The 10,869-nt window shown below is 72.2% G+C and overlaps 1 protein-coding gene across 1 annotated transcript; it reads right to left on the reverse strand.

Moving 5' to 3' along the window:
- Nucleotides 1-3,970: 3,970 nt before the first annotated feature.
- AURANDRAFT_59761 (hypothetical protein) lies at nt 3,971-4,843 on the reverse strand (the record flags this gene model as incomplete). Its single annotated transcript, XM_009034465.1, has 1 exon — nt 3,971-4,843. A coding segment is annotated over one exon (860 nt), but the record flags the coding sequence as incomplete, so codon positions are not given.
- Nucleotides 4,844-10,869: the final 6,026 nt, after the last annotated feature.

The raw sequence follows: 10,869 nt of genomic DNA on the forward strand, positions 1-10,869 counted from the left end.
TTCGACGGCTGGTCCCGCTGCGGCGTCGCCTCGTTGGGCCGCGGCGGCGCGGCGAGGGACGCCTTGGGCGACTCCCACTTGGGCGACCAGGGCGGCGCGGTGCCCGCGAAGGTCGGGTTGAGGGGAAACAAGGGCTCGCCGTCGCAGACCTTGAGCGTCAGGAGCTGGAGGATGGCCTCGACGGCCTTGGCGCCGCGGGGCGACGCGTGGGCGCCCTCGTCGAGGACGAGGGCCACGTCGTCGGCGCCGAAGGCCTCGAACAGCGCCTTCGCGTGCGCCGGCGGGATGAAGCTGTCCTTCGCGCCGTGGACGAGGAGCGTCGGCGCGCCGCAGGTCTTCACGGCGCCCGCGGGGCTCACGTCGTCGAGGTGGAAGTGGGCGTAGTAGTCCACGGAGCTCGCGACGCGCGCGACGGCGCTGTCGATGAGGTTCGTCGGCACCGACGGCGCGATGTTGCGCGCGAGGTCGCGGCACAAAGCCCTCAAATCCATGAACGACGAGTCGGCGACGACGGCCGCCGTCTCCGGGCCGAGGCGCGACGCGTACAGCAGGCACGTCGCCGCGCCCATGGACCGCCCCCAGAGCGCGACGCGGTCGACGCGGCACGCGGACCGCAGGTGCTCGTCGACCGCGGCGACGTCCGACTGCTCGAAAAATCCTAAACTCACGAACTTGCCCTCGGACTTGCCGCTCCCCGCCGTGTCGAGGGCGACGACGCTCAGCCCGAGGCTCAGGCAGACGGGCAGCGCCTGGAGCGCCTCGACGCGGCAGCTCGCGTTGCCGTGGCAGTAGATGACCGTCGGCATCGCGTCGCGCCGCCGCCGCTCGGAGTCGCTCAACGGCCAGTTATCTTCGAAGAAGTCGGCCACGAAGCTGCCCCGCTTCGCCGGCGCGCCGCCCTCGGCGTCGCCGTCGAGGTCGCGGTCGCGCCGCGGCAGCCACCGCGAGCACCGCAGCTTGAGGCCCCGGGAGTTCCGCAATTCGAAGTCGACGCGCTCCACGCGCGCGCCCCGAAACCGAAAAGCCGCGGGCCCGAGCTCGCCCAGGTCGTAGCGCGCCCGCGGCGGGCGGATGATCAGCCGCAGCACGCTGTCGTAGGCCTCCCAGAGCGCGCCGAAGAAGCCGCCGTCCTCGACGAGCGGGCCGTCCTCGAAGTCGTCGCGGCCGGACATGGACGCGCGCGCCGCGGAGCTCGCCGTCCGGCTCCGCGACCCCCGCGGCGACGCGACCCGCGCGACGTCCGGCGCCTCCGGCGCGCCGTCGCCCGCCGCGCCCCCGTAGATGCCCGCGTCGCTTCTTCTCGCGAGCGTCTGCACGCGCGAGAACGCCTTCCACCAGCCGAGCATCTCCTCGAAGGACGCGAAGAGGAGCACGAGCTCGCCCTCGTCGCCCGACGCCGACGACAGGGTCAGCGACGGCGTCTGCTCGTCGTCGCCGTCGCCGCCGTCGTGCACGTCGGCGTGGAGCTTCACCTGCGAGAGGTCGACGCGGCCGATGCGCTTGCCGCCGCCGCTGGGCACGCGCTCGACCATGAGGTCCACGCGGCTGAGAGCGTAGATGGGCTCCTCGTAGACGAGGAGCGGGCCCTTCTCGAGCCGGAGCCAGACCGTGCGCCGGCTCCGCGCGCCGCCGCCGAAGATCGCGCCGACGTAGGACCGCTCCGCCGACGCCTCGAGCGACGACGCGAGGCGCACGGCGGGGCCGCGGCGCTCGGGCCAGCCGTCGGCGATTTCGTTCTGGAGGCCGAAGAGGGACCCGTGGTCGAAGCGCACGGAGCACTGCTCGTGGAGCTCCGGCGCCGCGCCCTTCCAGAAGGACGAGCCGCGCTTGCGCGTCATGCCCTTGGCCTCGCGCAGGCGGCCCCCGCGGGGCGTCCGCGGGCTCGCGGCTTCCTTGAGCCACTGCATTCGGCTGCCAACTTCTCTACTCCCGGAGCCTGCCCTTCTCTACTCCGGGAGCCACTCCATATTGCCTCTGGCAGAAGGATTGGCGAAGATGCACTTCAAGTTTTACCTCAAGCATGCTAAAGCGTGTCAATCTAGCGGGTACTCGCGCGTCTCGCGCATCCAGCGGAGGACGCCGTGGTCGCAGAGGAGCAGCACGAGCTTGAAGGCGACGAACTCGAAGAGGTGGGCCCAGCGCGCCTCGGCGACGCCGGCCGGCCGCGCGGCGCCGTGCAGGGGCCACGCGCCGCCGCCGCCGCCGCCGCCGCCGTCGTCGTCGAGCCCCGCGGCGGCGTCGACGCAGGCCGCCGCGCGGCCGCGGCTCGCGGGCTCGCGGAAGCCGTCGAGCGCGAGGAGCTGGGTCCGCAGGCTCCTCAGGAAGGGCCGCACGAGGCGCGAGTCGTGGAGCCACTCCGCGAGGGCGATCTCGAGCTGGCGCGCGAGCTCGGAGCGCAAGTTCGCCTGGAGCGGGAAGGGCGGCTCGACCATGCGGTGCTGGATGTCGAACCAGAAGCTCAGGCTCACGGTGAGCTCGTCCGGCCGCGCGGCGGCGTCGTAGTCCGTGCAGACCTCGTGCCACCACCAGCAGGGCAGGAAGAGCAGGTCCCCGGGCCCGAGCGTGACCTCGAGCATGCGCGCCCGGTGCGCGCGCGGGAACGCGGCCGCGAGGTCGTCGGCGTCGAGGTCGACCTCGCTCCGGCGGTCGAGCTCGTGGTGGAACGGGTAGGGGCTCAGCTCCGCCGTCTGCGACGGGTCGAAGAGCCGGAACGTCTTCTTTCCTGCGACCTGGAGGTAGAAGTTGTCGACCTGGTCGTAGTGGAGCGTCGTCCGCGCGCGCGGCGCCATGGACCCGGACCCGACGAACAATTGCATCATCGCCCAGGGCCCGAGGTTGCACGTGTCGTAGAGCCTGCGGATGAAGCCGTGGTTCAGGCCGTCGACGTCGGCCCGCATCTCGTCGCCGATGCGGTCCGGCAGGCGCATGGTCCCGTCGCCCGTGGGCTGGCAGACGGGCTGCTGCAGGTAGAGGCAGCGGTCGGCGCGGCCCCGGAGGAACTCGTCGAAGGTCATGCCCGCGAACTCCGGCGCGACGAAGCCCTGCGGCGGCGGCGCGACGTGGGCGTCGAACTTGTAGGCCCCCTCGGGCGCGTCGAGCGGGCCCTTGACGCGGCTCCGCGTGTAGCAGAACTTCCGGTAGGACTTGGGGACGCTCAACACCTGGCACGGCTGGGGCCCGAGCTCCCGGCGGAGGTAGGCGGCGTCGCCCCACTTGGCCTGGGCCGCGGGGAAGAGGCGGCCGCCGCGGAGCACGCAGGCGACGCCGGCCTCGAGCAGCGGCCTCGCGGCCGCGGGGAGCGCCTCGGAGCCCGCGAGGTCGAAGGCCTTCGCCGTGGGCTTCCGGCCCCGCCGCCGGTCGACGGCGAACTCGTAGGGCGGGTCGCCGCCGGAGTCGCCCTTGGCGCGGAGCGCGTCGATGGTCTCGGGGGCCAGCGCGACGAGGAGCCCCCGCGTGCCCTTGCGCTCCGCGGGCGCCCAGCCGCGCGCGTCGTAGAGCCGCCGCAGGCGCGCGACGACGGGCGCGCCGGCGCCCCGGGGCGCGGCGAGCGTCGCGAGCAGCGCCGCCTCGAGCGCGCGCGCCGGGTCCGCCCGCGCGAGCTTCTCGGCCGCGAGCGCGAGGGCCTCCGCGGGCGCGACGCGCGCGGCGACGCGCGCGCCCGTGCGCCGGTTGAAGGCGAAGGCCCAGCGGTCGCCGCGCAGCCGCAGCCACGTCTGCGCCGCGCAAGCGCGCACCTCGAGCACGCGGAACGGCGCCCGCGCCGCGAGGAAGCGGCCCTCGATCGCGGCGCAGTCGAGGCCCGGCCCGGCCCGGAGCTGCAGCTTGACGCCGTCGAGCACCTGCCACCACGTGTCGCCGAGGCTTCGCGCCGCGGCGTCGGCGCCGGCGAGCGCGGCGAGCCGCCGCCGCGAGGCCTCCATCAGCGCAGGGTCCACCATCGATGGCTCGAGGGGCAGCCTCGCGGCACGTTGCAGGGCACCATGTTAGTGGCCGAGGCCGTAGACGCGCTTCGCGTTGCCCGCGAAGACGAGGGCGACGGCGTCCTCGTCGTCGCAGCAGCCCGGCTGCTCCCCCGCGAGGGCGTCGTAGGTGAGGCGCGCGGCGTGGTCGTAGGCGAGGCCGTGGGCCGCGTGGCCGACGAAGAAGTTGGACTCGTAGAGGCAGCGGTCCGCGCCGAAGACGCTGATGGCGTGCTTGATGAACTGGCCCGGCTTCTCCGACTGGAGCCCCCACTCCTCGGAAGCGCCGAGCTTGCAGAGGATGTTCGGGCACCGGTCCGCGAGCGCGGCGACGTCGCGCGACCACGTCTTGAAGTCGTCGCCGCCCGCGTTGTGGCCGCAGTGGTCCAGCACGAACGTCATGTCCGGGAACCGGGAGCTCTGCGTCGCGACGGCCGGCAGCGACTCGGGCCGGCAGCACCACTCCCAGTGGAGGCCCCGCGCGTGGAGCGCGCCGAGGCCCTCGCCGTAGAGCGGGTCGAGGCAGGCGAACTTGTGGGGCATGGGGTCGCCCAGGAGCACGACGCGCCCCCCCGCCAGACCCGCGGGCTTGCGGTGCGCGTCGCAGCCCGGGAGCCGCCGGAGGAACTCCTCGACGGCGTCGCCGCCGTCGGGCGCCGGCGCGTGCGCGACGACCGCGCCGATCTTGCTGTCGTGGCTCCGGCAGCGCTCCAGCGCCCAGGACGCCTCGGCGACCGCGTCGCCGAGCATGCACTCGACGAAGACGCAGCGGTCGACGTCGAGCCCGCACGCCACCGCCTGGATCTCGAACTCCTCCTCCGTGTACGCGTCGCGCCGCTTCGCGCCCTCGCCGAAGTAGGCCGCGTCGTGGAACTTGGACGTCAACCCGCCGACGCCGGAGAAGTGGACGTGGCTGTCGACGACCTCGCGCACGCTCTCGAGGCCCTTGGACTCCGCGCAGCAGCAGAAGCTGTCGAAGAGGCCGCCCTCGCCCATCCTTTCTGGCTGATTTTTCTTCGGCGGAACTAGAGATGCGACTCGAGACGTCCGCGAGCGCTGCGACGTGACAACGGAGTCTGCCGAGGCACGAGAGCCGGCCAAATCCCAATCCAGAGGGCGAAATCGGCGGCGTGTGTGGAAAAATGTTCACCATCTCTTCAACGACCCTTCAAGATTCGACGTCATGGCGTTGCGCGTAGGCTCGCGTAGTCTACCCCTTACCGAACATGTCCCCGAAGCCGGCGTCGCGCCGGAAGCGCTCGAGCTCCGCGGCCTGCGCGTCGATGGTCTCCTGCTTCGCGTCGAGGTCCGCCTGCAGGTCGGAGACCTTCGTCGAGAACTGCTCCGTGTAGTATTCGCGCATCTCTCCGAGCTGCGCCTCCTGGGCCTCGGAGAGCGTCGCGATCGCCGCGTCCTTCTCGCGGCTGAGTTCTCCGCGGAGCACGTCCGTGCGCACCTTCAGGGTCGTGTCGAACTGCTTTTTGAGCCCCGCCGTCTCCGACTCGTAGCGCGCGTCCATTTGGAATACCTCCTCCTCGAGCCTGTCTTCGGCCACGCGCGCCGTCTCGACGGCTCGGTCTCGCTCGCTTTTGAGCGCGTCGTTCTCTCGGCCCGTCGCGAGGCGCATCGCCAGCGCGCCCGCGACGGCCGCCGCGGCGAGCCCTCCCGTCTGGGCGAGCGTCAGTCCCGTGGCCGCCAGCACCGCCGCGTTCGCGCTCGCCAGCGACGCCGCGCCGGCGGCGCTGCCGGACTGCGCGGCGGCGCTCACGGCGGCGCTGCCGGACTGCGCGGCGGCGCTCACGGCGGCGCTCAGCGCCTCCGCCGCCGCCGGCCGTCGCAGGCCATCGATGCGCCGCAACTTTGGCGAGCAGTTATGCAAGGCGCAGGCGCACGAGCACGCGAGCAGCAGGATGAGGCGTCTCATGACGAACGGCGCTCAGATCGTCTCCCTCGGAGACACCTTGATCATCGGATCCCGCGTCGTCTCGCGGGTGTGGCTCAAGGCTACGATGCCCTGGAAGTTCACCATGCTGTGCCTTGCACAGTTGTTGAATGGCTGCGACGACGTCGGCGTCAAGTTCCCTGCCCTCGACTGGGGGACGGACCTCGCCTAGGCGGGAGGGGGGCGCTTTATGGTTTGTCGATCGACGGTTCAGCCGCTCAAGAGGGACTCGGCCGCGAGGGACTCGGCCGCGCGGTCGACGTTGAGGTCGTTGTCGACCAGTGCTTCTTCGGCGGCGTCGGCGTTGAAGCCCATTTCCACGAGCCGGAGGAAGTCGACGGAGCGCCGCACCGAGTCCGCGTCCTCGGAGCCCGCCGGGGGGCGGCGCCGGCGCGACCGCTTGCCCCGTCTGCGCGAGCGCGACAATTTCGGGTCGACCTGCGGCAGCGCCTCGTCCAGGTCGTCGAGCGGCGACACGAGCGGCGACGCGGGCGCGTAGGGGTTGTCGCAGACCGGCGACTCGGGCGCGTAGGAGCTGTCGCGGAGCGGCGACGCGGGCGTCTGGGGCGGCGCCGTCGAGAGGCGCGGGAGGCGCGCCGTCGGTCCGGAGGCGTCGGACGACGCCGAGGTCGCGGCGCCGAGCTGCAGCGGCGGCACGGCCGCGGCCCGGGACGAGGGCGCGGCCGCGGCCGCGTTCGAGGGCGACGGCGCGACGGCGGCCCGGCGGTCGCCCGCCGGGAGCATCGCGACGAGCTCCTCCAACGTGATGATGGGGATGCCGCGGTCCGCGGCGGCGCGCGTCTTGCCGTTGACGTAGGCCGGGTGGGGGATGATGACGAGGGACGTCGACGCCGCGAGGTCGGCGGCGACGTTCGCGCCGCCGCGCCGCAGGACGTTGCCGTACTTCACGGCCTGGTCGAACTTGACGCCCGTGAAGACGACGACGCGGTTGACGACGTCGGAGAGGGAAGTGGGGGAAGGGAACCGCAGCTCGATGGGGTTCGCGGAGCGGGCGCGGGACGCGGCGAGGTCGAAGTCGCCGGGCCCGATGAGGAGGTCGAAGTCCGCGGACTCGATAACCACGTCGGCCTTCGAGTCGGACCTCGCCTTGTGGTCGCCGGCGGCCACGACGATCGTGCCCGCGGCGACCTTGGCTTTCACCGTCGCGCGCAGGATCTGCTCCGCGAAGAGGCCGAGGAGTGGCTGCAGGTGGCGGCCGGAGCCGGAGAACTTGAGGGTGGTCCCCTCGAACGCCGCGCACGCCGCCGACCTCGCGGTGTCGACGGCGGCGGCGTCGCCGGCGGTCCGCGCGAGCACGCCCTTCAAGGACGCGATCGCCGCGACGACGCCCGCGCCGCGCGACGCCGGCGCGGCCGTGGCCGCGACGCGCGACGGCTCGAGCGTGCCCGCGGCGCCGCGCGGCGCCACCGGGAACTGCGGCGCCGGCCTTGGCACCGCGCGCGGCTCGAGCGACCAACGGTCCCCCGGCGGCCCGCGCGGCGCGCCGTCGGCCGTCGGCAGCGGCGGGTAGCCCGGCGGCGGCATGCCCGGCGGCGGCGGGTAGCCCGGCGGCGGCGGCGGCATGCCCGGCGGCGGCATGCCCGGCGGCGACATGCCCGGCAGCGGCAGGTAGTAGCGCGGGTAGTAGCCCGGCGGCAGCGGCATGCCCTGCGGCAGCGGCATGCCCTGCGGCAGCGGCATGCCCGGCGGCAGAGGCATGCCCTGCGACAGCAGCATGCCCGGCGACAGCATGCCCCGCGGCGGCGGCGGCGGCGGCAGCGGCCGCGGGGGCTCGCGGGTGACGAGCTTCACGAGCGTCTCGTCGTCGGCGTCGCGCAGGAAGTGCGGGTGCGACCGCCGCACCTCATACCGGCCGGAGCTGGAGACGCTCTTGACGTGGTACTGCTGCATTTGAGACTTCAATCCGGTCCACGACGTCATCGTCGCACCCACGGCGCGCATCTGGTCGACGAAGCGCTTCGTGTCGAGCACGTGGAAGCTGGTGCCGTCTGTGTGCCACTTCGCGACGTCGTCGGGCGACGACGCCAACGCAGCCTTGAGCAGCAGCGGGAAGGGCACCTCGTAGCGATAAATGCGTGAGGGGGGGACGAGGCCGGGCAGGCGCTCCGCGAGCAAGAAATAGCGGCTTGCCAGCGCGCTTTCGGACCGCTTCGAGCCCGTCATCGTCTCGAGTTGCTCGGCAAGAGCACTCCACTTGCCGCGGCCTGCGCAGGCCTGCTGTGGCAACGAGGCCGATCAGCGACTGGTCCTCGTCGTCGGTCCAGCGGCGCCCGGTCTCGCGCGGGATCGCCGCGAAGCCGCCCTGCTCGATGGCGAGCTTGCGCAAGTCGGACACGGGGCCCGGCGCGAGCGCCGAGAAGACGACGTACAAGCAAAGAGAGTTGTCGGGCGCCGCGGCGACAGAGGCACCACACTCATTAGTGTTGATGTCGCCGATAGCGCGGTAGTAGGCGAGCACCTTCTGGTGCCACGCCTCCTCCGCGCCGTCGGACGCGCCGTGAGAGTGCTTGTCTGCCTTCCAGGAGCCGATGTTGGCGACGCGAAAGATCACCGAGGCTACGTTCGCGTCGCCGAAGATCAAGCCCAGGAGGCCCAAGTTGTTGTACTGGTAGGTGTGCGAGTACACGCACGCCTTGCAGCACCGCAGGTCGCGGCTGCCGCCGACGTACACGCACCCCTGGGGGCCGCCGGCGACGCGCGCGGCGTCCTGCATTTGCTGGCAACCGACGGACGCGAACAACTTGTCCATCGTAGGCACCTCGATGATGGGGATGTCGCGCCCGGCGAGCGTCGCTATCTCCGGGGCCATCGCGCCCGCCGACGATCACCGCCGCCGCGAGGAGCGCGCGCGGTCCGCCGGCGCCTGCCGGCAGCCAGATGGCCAGCTGGGCGATCCTCCTCGCTGGCTAGCTTAGGTCCCTAGTTAAATTACCGACATATAGACGCTCTCACCGCGCCCTCTGGTCGCCGTTGCGGAGCCGCCGCACGTCGTCGCTCCGCCGCGCGCGGGCGAGGCGTCGTGGCCGACCGCGTCGAAGACCTCGAACATCTCGCTCGTGGTCTGGACCTTCGTGACGGTGTCGAGCCCGTCGCTCGTGGTCGACACCCTCGGCGTGTCGCCGTCGAGCACGGCGGCGTCGTCGAACACGTCGCTCGCGGTCGACGCCCGCGACGTGAAGCCGATGCTCTCGTCGAAGACCTCGAACATCTCGCTCGCGGTCGTGTCGCTCGTGGTCGACACCTTCGGCGCGTCGCCGCTGTCCTGGTCGAGCACGGCGGCGCACACGTCGCTCGCGGTCGACGCCCGCGACGTGAAGACGACGCTCTCGTCGAAGACCTCGAACATCTCGCTCGCGGTAGCGAGCGAGCTCGACGACGTGCAGACGGAGATCTTGATCCAGAAGAAGCGCGCGCACGCGCGCCTCGTCCGACTGCGCGAGGTCGTCGACGACGGCGGCGACGCGCTCTACACGTTCGTGGAGCGCGTCGAGTTCGGCGGCTCGGTCGCGGTGCGCGACCCGCAGACGAACACCTTCCCCGCCGCGGCCGCCGGCGAGCCCTGGTGCGGAGCGCTCGCGGCCGCGTGCGGCCTCGACGTCGCGCCGCGCATGTGCACGCAGCAGCGAGCCCACGTCGCGAAAACTTCGAGGCGCTCGAGCGCGGGCCGGGCTGCCCCTGGCGGGCAGCGTCGACTGGATGTCGAAGACGCCCGCCAGCGTCGTCGTCGCCCGTCGGCTCGTGCGGCGCGAAGCGCCGAGAGAAAAACACGCGAGTTTAGCGCTTTGGTGTCTACGCTCGCACGCCAGCCGCCTGCGGCGCCGCCTCCCCTTTGAGCTCGCGTCTGTGTGACCTTACCCTGGCGTTGATCGTTGCATGCATCGTTGGAGCGCGGCAACGCCACTGGTTTTCTCGTTGATGGTGGTTGTCGCGCTTTGGGACAGCAATACGAAAGCAACTTGGCGCCGGGCCCCGCCAGTGAAGTGCGCATATCAGCGCGGCAGCGGGAGTCTGGGCCTCGAGCGCGCGCCTTCCGCGCCGCGAGCAGCGCCGTCGACCAATGGGCGTGCAAGAAGAGGACGCACAAATGTCCGCAGTGCCCCCGCAGGGTTGCGTCTTTTCGCCTGCGAAATCGCCTTCCAGCAGGGCGACGAGATCACCCTGAGCGCGCTCCATCCCGCGGGCTTATTGGGGTGATTCAACGTCTCATCAACGTTTCGACGTTGCATCATCAATGAAACTCCTAAAAGCGCCACCGAGCGGGGCTGCGCAAGCATGCCGGCATCACCCAAGAAGGGCCCGGGGACGCCCTCGCGGCAAAAGATCAAGCTCTCCCCGAAGCTGACGACGGCGAACAGCTTCAAGAAGACGTCCAAGGGCGAGGACGTGCTCCTCGAGGCCTCCGTCGCGTCCCGGGCGGCGTCCCGACCGCGGCCGCGGGAGAGCGCTGGCCGAATCGCCCGACGAGCTCGTCGGGCGCACGCGCCGCGTCCCTCGCAGGTCCCAGGTGCGCAGCGAGCGGCGCACGCGCGGGTCGCCCATGGTCACGGTCGTCCGCGAGGACCTGTCGACGCCCGGCGACCCCTGGGCCGTCTCCGTGTGGCACCGGCGCGTCGACGGCTACGAGGTGCGGGCCTACCAGCCGGCGACGGGCACGGAGATCGGCTTCGTCCTCTCCTTCTGCGAGATCGCCGCCGCGGCGTCCCGGGTCGAGTACGACCCCGCGGCGGCGGCGAAGACCGTCTCCGCGGACACGCTGCGCGCGCTGCACGCGGGCAGCCCCGTGAAGACGCCTGGCCCGCCCCGGGCGCCGACGCCCTTCGCGCTGCCGCGCGTCGCCGTCACGAAGTGGGTCGAGGACGTCCTGCCCTACGCCGTCGAGCTCCACTACCGGCCCGGCGCGTCCAAGCCGTCGCTGCGGCTCAAGCAGCGCTTCTTCGCGGGCATGGA

The sequence above is a fragment of the Aureococcus anophagefferens genome (assembly GCF_000186865.1).
Source record: "Aureococcus anophagefferens unplaced genomic scaffold AURANscaffold_1, whole genome shotgun sequence".
Classification (NCBI taxonomy): Eukaryota; class Pelagophyceae; order Pelagomonadales; family Pelagomonadaceae; genus Aureococcus; species Aureococcus anophagefferens.